This window comes from Ambystoma mexicanum, chromosome 2q, assembly GCF_040938575.1.
Source record: "Ambystoma mexicanum isolate Mex_15411 chromosome 2q, UKY_AmexF1_1, whole genome shotgun sequence".
Classification (NCBI taxonomy): domain Eukaryota; kingdom Metazoa; phylum Chordata; class Amphibia; order Caudata; family Ambystomatidae; genus Ambystoma; species Ambystoma mexicanum.
The window spans coordinates 1,164,498,860-1,164,515,676 of record NC_090924.1 but is presented as its reverse complement, the minus strand read 5'-3'; the positions used below and the strand labels follow the sequence as shown (position 1 = coordinate 1,164,515,676).

Here is a 16,817-nt window from a genome sequence, read left to right as displayed (position 1 = left end):
AATCAGGCAAAACAGGCAACACCTGTGTAAGAGAAGGGGAGGGCACAAGGGAACATCACAGGGGGACCAGAGGGGTGGGGATGGCCTGTGGGGGCAGAGCTAGTAAACACATGTTGGTGCATGCTTACCTGCAGTCAGAACAGGGGGTCGGGCACTGTATCCTCCTGGTCTGAACAGGTCCAAACAGAAATTGCCCTTTTCTCCGACTGCCCTTTGCTTTGGACGCCCGGGTGAGAGACACCCTTGATTTAAGAGTTAAGAACAGGAAGGAAGCTTCCTCGGAATCGGGGGAGGGAGCAGCAGCGTATCGCCAATATTGAGGTGCTGAATGGGAATCTATAAGCTTAATTGGCCGAGCTGCATGCAGATAGCCACTAACACTAACCTCCAGGAGGGCGTTCATGGCCTACCTTTGCCTTTACAATGAATTGTGGCTTTAGCTATGCACCAAACAAAAAAGAGACTAGAAATATGCATGATTCTGTGGCAGATGGGAAACATGCAAATGCTAACAAATATGCGGCTAAGCCGGTTTTGTCCATTTACCCAGCAATTTAAGTATAATAACTCTATAACAAAGGCGCCCCACAGTTTATATAGAAGGAAGCACACTATCAGGATTTGATCAGGTATGCATGCTCTCTGAGCATTACATCAGAAACAGGATGACTCTTCCATGTATATCAAAATGTAAGCATCTGAAATCTAAATAACACATAACGATCAATTGGAACATGTCAAACAACTATTCTAGGTGCATATCACATTGCCTAATGTCTACAAAACAGTCTACAGAGCTGCATCAAAGTCAAAATAAGGCAAACATTCCAATAAAGAGATCAACTGAGAAAACTACAATATACAACATTATCGAAAAATGAGCTGTTAGCATAGTACAGAGACACATTTACTGTGCATGTTACACTTGAGCAAGCATGGTTTGTTCCATAATAGCATTTTATTGTTATGTACACAAACACGTAGCCTTCTAATCATCTTTCAAGGCATGTCACTATCCTAAACATACGAATACAACGTCACCCCCATGATTCCTTTACCCAAAGTCAAGTACAATGTGTTCTAAATTACAATAAGGCAAATACATTTCATGAACAACATTGATTTATTATAGAATCTATTTTGTACCAAACAGCATTTAGAGTAATACAGCATAGAAATATGAATCAAAATAGATGTTCATTTGAACTGTGCACTAGGTCTGGCCATTTTATTGTTTGCTTATCAAAGTGCTAAAACAGTGAATTTACACTTTTTTTTAGTTTATGCCCAATTATTCTTGCAAAAAGGTTTTCTTTTACAAAGACGTAGTTTACAATTAATCTGTGTAATACAATACAGGAATGTGTGCAAACATTATTAAAACTTTGAGGCCAAGATGGATATTTTACTAATTTATTTAACAAATATACGTAATACTTACCCATTCAGTGCATTTTTGATTAATATCTATATTCCGTTTCTAAGCTATTCTGCTTTTACCTCCATGATCGCTGATAAGTTGTGCCATCAATAATGGCAATCACTTAGGAATTTAAAGTATAATTTGGTCAAACATTCATATTGCTGCAAATTACATTCCAAGTCTGAGCTCCTTGCAGTAACACTGCACCTAAACCTCTGGCAACAAAACAAAAAAATTGCACTCACATTATAATGTAGCGTTTATTTACACGCCAACATGTACATAATTGGAATGAATGCATCAGTGGGTATAAACCCACAATGAAGTCCACAAAGACTTTCACAGTGATCTTTTTAAGGAAGCACCAAGATCATCCATTAAAAAAATCCTATATTAAAATCTTACACAAAACAGAGGACTAAAGTGACGAATGAAAACTAAGCCATGGAATAGTGATAACTAAAGGGATTCTTGCGGGCAAATTCAGGTCATCTAAAAAGACTGGACCATGCGTTCTCCTTATGGAATTGTGGCTTCAACAACCTTTGAGGTAGGTGGTGTTGATGGCTTAAATCGTGGAAGATGAAGTCCAAATTTGCTTTCAATTCCTGCAAATGTTGCAACAGCCAATTTGTATCCCCCAACATGGTCTGGGTTTGCTGCAGGCAGTGTAATCCTGGATTTTGGAACTGGCTCAGATCCAGATGGTTTCCTGCAAATTTAAAATCAAATGTGTGTCACTCTACATCGTTTTGCAGTTCTATGTGTTTTCATGCTGTTTAAGTCAGTAGTTTGGTTCATTTTTCTGTAATGACCATCCACCCTGAGCTGATGCCCCCACCAGCCACCTGACACCCCTGTAATCCGCTACCCCCACATTCACATACACATGTATTTGTACTTTGACAATTTCGACAAAAAGTGCACAAACTGCTGACTTTTTAACAGCAGTCTATCAAAGCATGTATTACGTTGTTTCGCAAGAAAAAGGGGTGGAAGGAGGATGATGGAAAATAAGTTTTCCTCCATCGGTTTTATAAAATACATATAAATGCGTTTGAAATAAAGATAACTCACAATTTAAAAAGTGCCACTTAAGTGATCTGATAATTAATAGTTTGCCAGTTAATTGTGAACTATGACATTAGGAATCTTCTGAATCGCCAGGAAGACGCTGACCAGGTTTGGGATTTTCAGGGTTACCATTAGTGGCGAGTCTTTTGAAAACATGCAAGAAAAGAATTCAGATTTTGCAACCTCTGACAGGATGGAGCCTGACATCAGGTCGTGGGCAATACAACAAGAGGAATCATGTGGCTGCACTCAACTACGTGAACTTAGACATGATAAAATACTTACACTCCCCCAAAATCAAGATAGAACCATCTCTGCAGAAGCTCATAAGTCAGCAATGTGACACCAAACTGAGGAGATGATCGAAAGACACGGGCTAGAAGAAAGACATATATTCTTAATAACAAACCAGAGAGAAATGGTTCTACCACACGGAATGATTTCTGCTTCCAAATAAAGTGAATACCTCCAGCCCCTTTCCACAAAGCTCTCTGGCCCTCCTCTCGAAGGATCTTACGGAAACAGTCTATGACGCCAGTGTATGTGGTTTGGCCAGCACGCGCTGCTACCTGCAACCTCGTTTTAATTACATCAGCAGGGGTGACCAATGATGCAGCGGGCATACCTAAAAAGAGAAAAGATTAAAAAATGAAATGTGCCACATTGTGTACTTTGAATTATCAACAGTTTTTAGTATATTCGAATTTCAAAATACATTTATAGGAGAAACAAATAAAATCATCACCAATTAATTATGTAGCAATGTTTTAATTGAAATATTTAGATTTTTTTTTAAATCGACTAACAGATGTCAGTCAAGTGGAGGCAACAGCAACCTGTGTCAGTTGCAACTAAACTAAGGTTCAGGTCAATCAGAATAACAGAACCTACTGTGACAAATCCTGAGATGTTTCATTTCTCCCCGAGGGGAGCCCACTCCCATGAGGCCCGACAGGATAGGCCGCTACCCAACAGTCCCCATGGGGGTGGTGCTTAGCGGGCGTATATAATGGGGAGGCGCTCCCCCCTTTGGGGAACCGGGAGGACATCCCGGGAAGATGCTGTGCAACACCCCTCACCCTCCACCCACTTACTTTCCATCCCCTCAGTCTGTGAGTCCCACCTTCTCATCCCCCACTTCCAGACATTCACCCAACTCCTTCACACCTCTTGTCCTATGCCACACACCTCCATATTACATTCTCCCATGTATGTTTGTAAAGTTGATGAGACAGCAGTCACTGAGACGATGAAGAGTAGGGATGACTTGACTATGACTTCAGTACTGAGAGGGGGAGGAGATGCAGAGCCATAACTAATTCCCATTGGAACCTGAATGAGCAGTGTAGATGTCATTGCCCATTCCGAATAGACCAAGGAAGGCTTTACCTTACTATCAGGCACTCCAAGGAGGAACCACGAGCTGGAAGGATGCCCAGCGCAGAGAGGAGGAGCAGTTGCTGTCCGTACACGAGAATAGGAACTGAGGCATCCCTACCTGTCTGCCGCATGCAGGCCGACAGGATAGCTGGAAGGCCCGACACAGGAAGCTGTCGGACAGCGTGGTCAGGCAGAGATGTGCAGACTGCGCAGAACGAAACACTGTCAAGCCACTGCAAGTATCGCCGAAGCCATACGCGAGCGAGAGAAGCAAACAAAGGCGTCAAAAATGGCTGAGACCGCTGAATGAGGCACGACTGAGACCCAGAAGGTACATGGGCTCTCTGGGGCAGAGAAGCCTTAAACCAAGAGTCTGGGACCTATAAATAACACAGAGAAAAACTTTAAATAATGCTTGGCAGGAGAGTAAACCAAGTCTATAAGGAGTGCAATACAAAGAAGAGAGCAGGGTCTGGAACCCCCACCTTAAGAAAGAGACCATCAGTGTTCATCTTCTTTGTGGATTGAGACCTGGGGAAGGGAGTCATTCCTTCAGGTAAAGACCCACTCTGATCTACTGGAACTGTGATACATTGCCCAGAAGGGAGTCATTCTTACCAGAACAACTTGACAATTCCCGTAGCATTTTTAGTAGAGGTAGGGAAAGTCCTTTTAGAGGTAGGGAAAGTTAGGTTTTTGCTTTATTTTCTTTATTAATAAAAGTTTAAGACAACAACAATGCCACCTGTGTGTCAGTCTCCTCCCTCTGCACCCTTACATTACATTTTTCAATATTTGGGGACAACCTTAAGAAACAGACTGACAATGAGAAACTTCACATGTCTTGACATCACAGCTGCCTTTGGAAAACAACCACAAAAACCTGATCAACAAACTAGATGGAACAGAGCTGGAGTACACATTGTTAATATGCAATACCTATCTTTTCTCAAATAGAACTGTAAGACCCCACCTTCCTCCTCAACCCAGCAGATTATCACAAACAGTGTCGCCCAGGGTTCAGACTCTCTATAAAATACCTACACGGCTTGACAATCAACAAACAAGGACTTACCTGCAAAAAGCGTCACCCTGATCTGGTCAATACCTTAATCCTGCTAGACTCCTGGATGAGCAAGAACCGACCAAGATTCAACCCAGACAAAAACAACATAATTATCTTTCCAATTACGACCCCTCCACACCTCTTCCAGAAGAGATGGCCAGAAGAGATGGGACTTAATCTGTATAGGAACTATGCCAGTGACTAAGTGCCTCTACACTTGCCACCAAGGTAGAAACACTATATAAAAAGAGCCTGAAATAGCTTCATTTGTGTGCATAACCAGTGTAGTAGAATTACATCTAGCCCTAGCTAAAGAAATGGGACTTGTCCTCAAAAGGTTAGGTGTATGCCGACTATCAAACAGGTCCAGATGATTTGCTCATGTATGGTTGGTCAAGACTGATACGGTTCATATGGTGTTTATGTATTACCATTTGAGTTACAGAACCTGTGATCACTAATGATGTATATCTGTTGAACAAATTCATTAATATATTGTAAAGAACTAGTGATTGTCCGGAAAGTTGAACAAAATCTCCATATACATTGTTTTAGGTAGACCATTTGATGAATAAACTAGAAATGTTATGACATATGATGCGCTCTTATAATCAAAAATGTTATTGTGGAAACATATGGAACTGGAATATTTAATTTTGGGTGGACTTAAAAATCCATTAAAAATGTGTGTGAAATGACCAAGAGTTCTCTGTTTTGTTGACGCCTACCAGATCTGTTTTGCCAGTTCGGAGAAACAGGTCATCCAGGTAGGGAAAGACATAAATCCTCTACCTCCGGAGTTCAGCAGCATCTACCACCAACAGCATGGGTTAGTCCAGTTGCGGAAGAAAGGCCAAAAGGCAGAACCCTTAACTAGTAACAGTTCCCAACCACAAACCTCAGATACATCCTTCCTGTGCTTTCAATGGATCTGTACTTAAAGTAGGCTTCCTTAAGGTCTAGTGGCACCAGCCAATCCTGTAGTATAAGGGCCTTGAGGATCCGGGACAATTTGATCATCTTGAATGTATTCTTCTGATGGTGCAAAATCAACAGACAGAGTTACATGATGGGAAGCAGGCCACTGTTTTTCTCTGTGATGCTGGAAATGCTTTGGAGGGACAGGGCCCCCTCGTCCTTGTCCCAATACTCACCTAGTCTGCGTTTTCTGCACAGGAGTCCAGTTTGGACCCTTTCAGTGCAGCTCTTCATTTATTTTATTGTTGGTGACCAAAATCCGTGGGCTACCCCTATGGCATACCCCTTTGTTCAGGAATCCATGGGACACCCCTATGGCACCGATGTGTAGGGGTACACCGTGGTACCCCCAGTGTGTGTTTTTGTGGGCACCTGTGTGTTGCCCCCCGAGCAGAGTATGGGCTGGAGGCAGCTACATGCTGATTTTGCAGGAGCTCTCGGTCTCCCCCATTTTGGGACACACATGCCCTGCCAGAGGAATCAATGGATTCCTGAACAAGGGTAAGATAGCTACTGCCACTGCCTTTTTCTTCCTGTTTCTCAAAGACCTGAGAAGGTCTGACTCTGTTCCCTTCCCCTGATTGGATTATGGGTAGAAGGACCAGGTACGGCTCTGGGGCTACCCTCTGCCTACATACTTTTTTTGGGTACACCCTAGGGGTGGGGCCTGAATGAATGGAAAGAGGAGTCAACTCACATTCTGTGTTATGGGTGTCTGGTTGTGGTTATGTGTCACAATGCCTGTGACCCTGCCTGAGCCCGGTCTAAAACTGAATGAATGCTGTGTGTTGCTCTGAAAGGGTGGGAATTGTCTTCAATGCACATCCACTCTTGAGTGTCTGGGAGTACCAGCATTCCCCTCACTCTGTGGCAGGTATAAGTTCTATTGAACCCCGAGCCAGCAGCTGACAAACCTCTTCCAGCAGGTGGAGTCTAAAGGCATGAAGGAGGGTGGTCGCGTGGCCTATGTATAAACAGGAGGTAGCAGCCCTTCAATAAGAACTGAGACACCATGCGTCTGAAATGGTGTGGTGTGCGGCCACTCCAGATGTAAAGGGACAACCTGACTCCAAGTGGAATTCTTAAAGGTCAATTCAGAGGGTTTTTGGACCAGGAGAGGGCAGCTGCTAGAGTAAGACATCCGTTCTCTGGCTAACTCTGCCTCTAACCTGGTAGGGGAAATATTGTTGGGTTGGACTCCCCTAGGGCAATTGATCAGTGCCACATAGGGTAATGGACAGAGAGCTACATAAGGAGCAACTCCTAGTGTGTGAGGAAGCAGGCTGTTGTAGGAATTAACAACAGGATTTGGCTTTGGAAGGTTTACACATCTCTAGAGACTCAACTGCTATTGCCCCATAAAGGTTGTTGCAATGAAATGGCTTGTCAGGCTGCTACGCGGAGGAAATTAAAAAAAAGTCATAGTAATGACTGAAGTACTCCTAATCCATAGTCTCCTTTTCTCCATATTTTATGAGGTGACCGTTTCATGGGGACAGGACTGGTACACTTGCACAGGAAAGCGTGCCTCTAAATTTGAGATTTGGGAGCAGAGCCCACTAAGAGGCATGGTTAAGGCGCATACAGTCTCTGCCCACCAGCAATGTCTGCCACTCCATATTTCCCCTGTACCAGACAGGCGTTCTAATAAGTACTATTATAGTGTGATAAACTGAGAAATATATGGAGGAAAGAGAACTATGGAGTACAGCAGTCATTAAAGCGAGTAACGTTCTTACTCCTATGTCCCGTCCCTTTCCTTCATACTTTATGTGAGAGTACCAAGTCTTAACTCTCTGGGTTATGGGAGCTATGCAGAAAGGTTCTGAAGGACAGCCTGCCAGAATCTAGCACCTAACCTGCTACTGGTATCCATACAATATGGCTTGCAGAAGGGGAACAGGTAGCTGCCTACACTAAAATCTCCTACAAAACATGCCCTTGAAATGCCAACGCTGCAGCATTGGTTCTGATAGTGTATACGAAGGCCTTTTGGGCAGAATTGTCCTGCAAGGAGTAAGAATCTGAAATGCATTCCACCATCCATTATCCAATTGAAGTTTGTGATGCCTTTGAACCTGGTTGTGTCTCACCGAAGTTACCGAAAAGATAATCAACCTTCCTGATGGATTTTATCCTTTCCAGATAAAACCTCACTGCTCTCTGCACATCCAGACAGTTCAAAGACCTTTTCTTCCTCAGACAGAGGGTTCAGAAAGAAAAGCGACAGTGACATTTCTTGGGTGATATGAAACAAAGAATTCATTTGGTAACAACCTAGGCTCTGTTCTAACCTTGTGAAAGACAGTATATGGCTCAGAAGAGCGAGCCTTAATTTTACTTCTACGTCTCCCTGACTGGGTTGACACCAAGAAGATGTTTTCCACGCGACAAACTTGAGCTCTGTAGAAACCATGGGTTCAAAGGGCTTATGAGAAATAACTGAACGGACCAAGTTCAAGTCCCGCAAGTGGTGCCTTCACTGGTGGATACATTCTCAACAGGCTATCAAAATGATGCCAAATAACCAAATTCAAAGTAGAAAGTGAGAAAACGGAGGAACTCCTGAAAGCGCATGTAGCCCCAAGGTATGTCATACTGGAGTCAACCTACATACCATAAGTGAGACATGAACAAGAGCACCTGATCAAGGGAACATTTAAAGGGTTCAGATTCCTATCGATAGATCAATGACAAAATGTGAGCCTATTACTCTTGTTCTGGCCCCCTGAATAATTTTCAGCTTTTCATGTTATAGGCCTAAGGGGCTAAGTGTCAATTCATCAGGATTCACCTGACCAATATCAGCTATTGAGAGGGTGGTGGATGCACTTTTCCACTCTGCTGTGTTAGACTTTCCGGAAAGGCTGGGAAAAACACCAGCATTTCCGAAGCAAACTCCATCACATCCAAGAACTATCTCCTGGCTGGCCAGTCAGGAGTGGCCGGAATCATTGAATCACTGTGCATTGATTGTCACTTGGGAATGAGCTTCTGTATGTAAGGGATTTGGTTAAATGTGTAAAGTGTCCAGTTGGATCACTGAATCAGAAACATATCTCTCAGAGATAGATGCTCTAGCCCGCCTCTCGAATAAACAAATCTGTATATTGGATTGGTCATACAGGCGAACAAGTCTAGCTGAGGAACACCCCATTTGGAGCACTGAATTCTGCAGCTCCCAGGCCTTCTTGAATTGAGAAAGCCTGCTTAGCCTTTCCACTTTCACATTCTCCACTCCCTTAAGATGAATGGCCCAAAGATTGTTGAAACGGTCTAGGGCATAGAGCCATTTGTTCATTACGGACCTGAAAACTATCAATGACCTAATGCCGCACTGGTTGCTGATATAGTACATGAAGCTTTGTCTGTTTGCATGTGCATGGTCTTGCGCTACAGCGAAGAGAGGAATGAAATCAAAGCTAACTGGATAACCGTGAGTTTGAGGACATTGATGCACTCCTACTGAATCTTGTAGTACCCCTGAATGTGAGCCGAAAGATGATCCAGTGTTGCACCCCACAGGGTGAGTGATAAATCCATAGTGATGTATGTTTCGTGTGGTGTCTCAGAAAAGACATGCCCACAAACAAGTTCTCTTTATTTATTCACCACAGCAAGTCCGGACATAAAGGTGTCAGGATGGTAATGAGGACTGACTGAGCCTCTGCTCTCGTTCAAGTGTACCGCCATCTGCATTTGAATCCTCCTCAATCTGAGGCATGCAAACGACACTGCCAGAACACAGGAGGCCAGAAGCCCTAGCTATTGGAGCCACCAAACCGAGAGCTCATTCCATCTCAAAAAGCAAAGGACTGTCTCCTTGATGTCCTTTTATATGGTAGGAAAAACGCTTGCTCTTATAGTGTCCAAATGAAGGCCGATAACATACATCGATTGGGATGAAATGGCACTTCTCCTGATTGCCGAAAAGACTCGGCTCAAATAGGTGTTCCAGTGGTATTGGAGCTACTTAGATTTTTTAATGTTTTAGGTTTTATAAAATTGTAAAAGTAGATTTATTTATTTCTGATGAATTGAATTAACAATGAATTTAACTTTTCTCATTTTACTGTTTTGAATACTCAAATTCAGTTTTTTTCTTTTATGCGTATGTTGTGTAATTTATGTTTTTGACTATAACACAATAAAAAAAAATCAAATAAATAGGTGTTCCAGTAGGATACATTAGGCTGTCCTCGCATCTATAGATTGAGGAAGCTGAAAGCACCAGTCTTCAAAATATTGGTGTATGTGTATTCCTCGAAGGTAGATTTGAGCCCCAACGACCGTCATGAGCTTCGTAAAAACTGCGGGCTGCATTCAGGCCAAAGGGCAGAACTCTGTATTGGATAGGTGCATCTCCCAATGTGAGACACAGCTATTTCCTGTGAGGAAGCCAAATGTGGAAATACAAATAAGCATTCTTCAGGTCCACCTGCGCATAACCAGTCTCCCTGAGTCAGAGCAGAGCGGAGCAGATGTGAGCAGGATGTGAACTTTTCTAGTGATTAATAAGAATTGAGGGGCGAGAGGTCCAGCACTGTCCCGAGACCTCCTGCTTTTTTCTGGAATAGAACCCCTTGCCTCACTGGAGGACTGGGACGTATTCCAAGGTCCTCATGTCCATGAGCTTTTACACCTGGAGAAGCGTTGTGGAATCAACCTGAGTAGTAGGTTGAGGAGGAGGAAAGCTGTAGCCTCTGGACACCACAGATGGAATCCATGGATCCTGCGAGATGCTATCCTGCCAGAAAATCCCATATCCAACCCCTAACTGAAGACTCATGGAGATGAACCTAGATATAATTTTCGTTTCTCTTCACTCTGGCACGCATGGTAGTAGCAGAACTTAAGGACCACTAGGTCACTGCCCTCTATTTTTTCCCTTGGAATACAGTGTGACCTAACTGGCTGCGTCTGCAGATTTTTTAGAAAATCCCTGAAACTCCCACCGATCCTACATCTGCTAGAACAGGCAATCTAGGAGGATTTCTGTGGATGTTTGGTTAAGATTGGTATTGATTTGGCTTTCATGGTAGATGTCTTCTTGGTAAGCTGTTCACCAATCAAGCTGTGAAAAAGCTTAGATTCTTTGAAGGGTAAATCAAGAATCTTCTCTCGCACATCCTGCGTGAAGTTTGAAAGGCGTACCCACACTAGTTTCCTCATTTCGCTCCTATGCACATTCCTCAAGCCTCACTATTAAACATGGTGTGCTGAGACCTCCAGCAGACCTTCCACATGTGTTCATACATCAGCCAGCCCAATTGGAAAGCCATTATGAAAATCAGGGAACTCCTTCTAAGGAGCTGATTAGCAGGTACAAGATGAGTGGCAGCATTTGCTTGCCTCAGATTCACTGTTGAGGTAGCAAAGGTTTTTCACCCAGGAGTACAAAAGTCTTTACTCCTCAACAGGAGGAATACAGGACAAAGTGGAGGAAGTCTAGGAGACCGCGCTAGTGGAACCCTTATGAAACAGGGATGCCAGAGACACTAATGAGGTGGCAGTGGTTTAATTTTTACTACCAGTGGGCATTTTAACCGCAGGCTGAACCCTCAGCTGCAGTACAGCACCCATCGGTGTCCATTTTGTCAAAATGGCCAGTCTTCTTTTTTCGCCATTTTCTGTTGTGAGGTCTTCCTTGTCTGTTACTCTGTGCGTTTAAACAGATTTGAGCCCTTTGTGTGTTTTGCCTTTGGCGGGCTTCAGCCGTGAAGCCCACCCCTGGCTCCAGTGCGTCTTGAAGGGCAGGAAGTGAGTGAGGTTCCTGAAACTCCCCTGCCCTTTGTCTCTAGGAGTGCCTGAACGAAACCAGTTCTGATTGGCCGGCTGGCTTTCCCGAAAGGACAGCCACCCTGCTGTGTGATTGGCAGCATAGGTTGTGAATGAATGGGAAACATGCTTAAAAGTCAAGGGTTTTGGGACTAGAGGCAAAGTCGATCCCTGGAAGAAACATCCAACGAAGAATCCATGAAGAGAAGCCCGCTGCAACCTCCTGGACCTTGAATCGCCCGGTGAAGCCCTGCTGCTGTGCTCCTTTTTCACCTCGACAGAGAAGCTCCAGACAGAACGACTTCTCACCTTGGGTTAGTGGGATCAACTAACCCTCAAACGAACTCCACTTTGGCACAATCCCAGACTTGCTGTGCCTCTCCGTTACTGCAAAAGCCCAATGCCAGGGGTCGAGTGTCAATAACCAAGTGCAACGTCTGCCATGAAACAAACCGGCCAAATCCTCCAGGAGCCTCTTAAGGACACTCCTGAAGCAGAAAATCCAAATCCAGAATCCCCTCACCAGAGTCCAGGACTGAGGGAGCAAGGAAAGTCCAACCGGAGATATACAATCTGCATCAGTGCTGTTTGTGAGGCGCTGAAAACGTGAAGTGCTGCTGATTTGAAGAGAACCTGTAGCTGCCGAAATCCTTCCAGAGTACTGCTGCAAGAGCCGTCCAGACGTCCTCCCTCTTGTCCCCACGACTGAGGTTCAGGAACCAGGGAATGCTTGGCTGTAGCAAGACGATGTCCAGCTGGACCACTTTTCTTCTAAGCAGAGGTACTGTTTGGGCTTGGGGGTACTTACCTTCTTGCCTTACGTCATGCTGTTGCACTTGAGATTTGCAATTGCTTAACTTTCCGAGTTGAATTCAACTCCCCTTTGCAGAGGCTTAACAGCTTGTGTTCCTACAGTGATTTTCTGAACTATCTAGCTCCTCACAAATCTAAAACAGTCAGACACCCCAACTCGTGGTTTACAGCCGACCTTAGGAGCTGCGTACATAAAAATGACGGGCCCAGCTAACCTGGCTAAAGAATCCCTCCGACTATCTGAAAAAGGAGTTCAATAATATATCCAGACGCTACACATCCACCACTACTGCAGCCAAATCAAACTCCTTCAACTCTAGAATCTGCAACATCAACTCTGATGTAAAATACATTTTCTCCATCTTCAGAGAACTTGAATCTCCTGCCCAACCTCCTACCTGGTGCTCGGACATCCAGGCAGCACTATTAGGTAAAATTGATAACCTGAACTCGAAAATCCTCTCTCAATACGCTACCTTCACCAAACATCCCATAACAACTAGTATCAGATGCACTCCTCCCCCTGTGTACCGCACCACCACCCAGTTCCTCTTCAGAGACCTCTCTGAAATAGAAGTCCTTAAGCTGGTCAAAAGCCTGAAAGCGTCCAAATGCAAAGGCGATGTATGTCCTGCCTCTCTCATCAAAGAATGCGATGACATGCTTACCCCCGTCATCACAGCTACTCTCAACGACATCGACTCAACTATACAGGCATGGATGGCAGCTAAGCATCTATGTCTCAACAGTGACAAGACAAATACTAATTGTCAGTTCACCAAATGCACTCAAATCCTTCAACAATAGATACACAGCCTTCCTGATTGACAATTGCCAGATTCCCGTCTCAACCTCTGTAAAGATCTTTGGAGTTTACCTCAACACTTCACTTACTATGTCTAGACAGATAAGCGCCATTGCCTCTTCTGCAGCCTACACTACTAAGGTCCTCAACGCAGCCAGACCCTTCCCCACCAAAAATAACTGCCTAATAATTGCCAGTGCCATCATTGGCTCTAGGATCGATTACTGCAATGTCCTCTTCACAGGCACCTCGCCTGGAAATATCCAGAAATTACAAGTCATACAAAACAATGCCTTGAGAGCAGCCCTTCATATCCCGAAACGAGAACATATCTCCAAAGCTAGAAGGGAGGTACACTGGTTCTCCATACAGGAGCGCATCACCTTTAAAACACTCCCCATTACCCACAAGTGCCTCTCCAACACAGCACCACAATTCCTCACCCACAGAATCACTAAAGCACACTCCTCAAGACCCACTAGAAACCCCTAGACTGATTGACTAGTCGTGTCCAAAATAAAGACATGCAAATCCGGAGGGTCAAGTTTCCCCTACCTTGCAGCCAAACTCTGGAACTACCTCCCACCCACCTTGAGGGCTGAGAAATCCTATTGGATCTTTAGGAAAGTTCCCAAATCTCAGCTGTTCGCCTGCCTGAGGTGGTCCTGCTCGAGTTTGAGAGAGACAAGGCGTCCATTCCAGAGGGAGGACCCTGCGGAGGAGAGAGATCTATCTCCCAATCTCTCCTTGGAGAAGCGTCTGACAGTCAGAGAGTTGGAGGTAGTTCAGCGAAGGGCTAGGGAAGGAAGATGTTTAGGAAGGGAGAGTTGGATGTAGTTCAAGACCCGGCCCCACAAATCCTTGTGGATAATGCACAGGCTCTTGAACTTGATCCTTTCAGCCACTGGGAGCTAGTGGAGAGATTTCAGGGCTGGAGAGATACGATGCCTGGGCTTGAGGCCAAGGACAAGTCTCGCAGTCCTGTTCTGGATTAGTTGCAGAGGGCGGAGAGTAGAGGAAGGCAGGAGGAGAAAGAGGCTGTTGCAGTAATCCAGCCTAGAGAGAACTAGGGCTCTGGAGATTTTGAGCTCCTGGGGAAATTGAGAAAAGGAAGAGTACCTCTGAGGAGGTGCAGCTGGTAGCGGAACTTCTTCGAGAGGTCTGTGCTGTGAGGAGTGAATGAGAGACTGGAGTCGAAGATGACCCCAAGGTTTTTTGCTTCGCAGGAAGGCTCAGCGGAGGATCCCAATGAGGGCAGCCAGAGTGAGAGAGGGAAAGCAGGAGCAGGGTCCCCCATGAGGTGGAACATCTCAGTCTTGCTGACATTGAGGAAGAGATCATTAGAGGCACACCATTCCTGGAGCGCGGATAGACAGTCAGGCGTTGGATGTATTGACCCACTCTGCTATACTATGCGGCATCACCCTGCTATCTATGGTGCAAGAAACTGCAAAAATGGCGGCAAAACTCTTGTGCGCGCCACAAACCGCGTTTTCCAACACACAAAAAGATGACTGCACAACCTGCCACCCATGGTGCATGTGTGGTGGAATAGAGCACACACGGAAGAAAAAGTGCCAGTGGGCTCCATGACAAGCAAACAGAGTGCAGAGGGAAAGGCTATGTCATTTGATGCAACAAGTTTGGTTTCTGCTGGATTTTAAGTCAAGAATTAAGAATAAATTAGCCTGGCTGGGCCTGCAAGAAGTGGAAAAACAGGTTTCCCCCAAGGGGAGGGAAATCCTCTCAGCAGAAACTCACTGACATATGATAATTGTGGTTTAGGCCAGACTTTTGTCTACAACCAAGGAATGAACAATGGCAGATCCTCCAGGCCAGGTCATAAACTGCTCCTTTAAGGAATTCCCCAAAGGAGGGGGCTACTCCTTGAGCTCCAGGGAGAGACAAAAGGTGGACCCTTTGCTGCTAAGACTAAATAATGAACAATTTTTGGAGACTCTTAACTTGTTATCCAAAGTGGTGAAAAATATAAAAAGGACAGATTTGTTTGTCTAATTTTTGGCTTTACATTTCAAGAGGCAGTGGAACTGTGTGACATATTCTGGACAGGAATGGCAATATATGTGGTTTTATGTGAACTGTATTAATGCTAGAATTGTTAACCTTTACACACACATCCCTATGGTAAACATACATATTTGTGGAAATTTGCAGAAAGTTTGGAAAATGTGTTCATGGCGAAATGGACACAATTCTGCAGAAAGGTGAAACAAGGTCTCACAGCTGTGGGATTTTGATGAACAGATAGTACATAAAATATGGAATCTTTGTGTGCGATTTTTGTAGAGGTTACCAAGGTATAAATATGTATTTAGGACAACATTTGATTTTGATACTAGTGGCTAGGGGAGGTTTCTAAGGTCTGTAAAAGCCAAACCATAAATGTGACATTATCCGTCCTTGATCCAATCACTCAGATGCAAGGTAGAGATGAGGCTCTGATCCAATCCCATTTCACAGGGGCAGGTTTAGTTAAGCCGGCCCATACACCCCTTTCTGTGATGTCATTTGAAAGGATAAATAGAGACAGCTGACAACACATAGTACACTCACTTTTCCAATTCCAGTGAAGCACTTTGTTCCAGCATTCAACACCCAGCCTTTAACATCCTTCCAGATGCCAAGAATCTTGCCAAGCAGTAGCTGAACCATTTTCAGCAAGACCTCAATCTTCAAACATATTTTCACAGCCCAGTGTAGAACTGTGGTGTGGGAAAACATCCTGAACTAGCATCCTGAAATTATGTGGCTTTGCTACCATAAGGCATGCCTGATGAACTCGCTATCCCTCTGATTTGAATACCCAGAAACAAGAAGGCAGATCGTGTGCAGTTCCGGTGACTGGCCTAGCTGATCCAGTCCCGTGCCTGATGTGCTGTCCTTCCTTGATGGACCCAATCCATTGACCAGAACCGTGACTGTCAAAAATCTTAAATCCCAGTGGATTGTGAGTATTAATAGGACACTAGAGAACTATTGTATAACTTTCTTATCTTGTCCACTCTAATCTCTGAACTATCCCTACTTTCATAACCTGTAACAGTGTCAAAATCTTATCTTATTCTGTCTAGTTGCTAAAGCGCCATTTTCATAGTCATCTTATTTGTGTAACTCTGATCCATAAATCCCACTTTGAGTCTTTGGACTGGTGCACCGGGGAAGGTGATGGGGATCTGTTACTGAAGTCATGAATCAGTCTCAGAGCTTCCTTTGTCCCGACTTGGTTGCCTAGCCCAAACGCTCTAGCCTTGAGTAAAAGTATAAGCCATATTTTCGGATTCTAAACAAACTGAAGTCCTTGTCCAAATTTGTGTCTTTATTTTTCAAAAAACACCTCTCACTAAAACCTCTATAACTCCCACTTGTACCAAACATCCTTAGCTATCTCTACGACCCAGAACCGTAATGCTAAACAGTGCGATTGACTCGTTATATCAAAAATTGCAAAGGAAAAGTTTGCTGCAAATTGACATTTTGAA

At 44.3% G+C, this 16,817-nt stretch overlaps 1 protein-coding gene across 2 annotated transcripts in view; it reads right to left on the bottom strand.

Annotated features, from left to right (window-relative positions):
* Nucleotides 1-939: 939 nt before the first annotated feature.
* The window catches only part of SLC25A13 (solute carrier family 25 member 13), a 1,524,563-nt gene continuing 1,508,685 nt past the window's right edge, over nt 940-16,817 (bottom strand). Inside the window, exons 16-18 of one of the 2 annotated variants that reach the window (XM_069648547.1) lie at nt 2,964-3,122; nt 2,783-2,873; nt 940-2,135 (exon numbers count right to left, since the gene is read on the bottom strand). In XM_069648547.1, coding sequence (XP_069504648.1) covers nt 1,943-2,135; nt 2,783-2,873; nt 2,964-3,122 — 443 coding nt within the window. In that variant the 3' untranslated portion in view covers nt 940-1,942. The remainder of the gene's footprint in view (nt 2,136-2,782; nt 2,874-2,963; nt 3,123-16,817) is intronic. The other variant, XM_069648546.1, reaches the window with a different exon arrangement.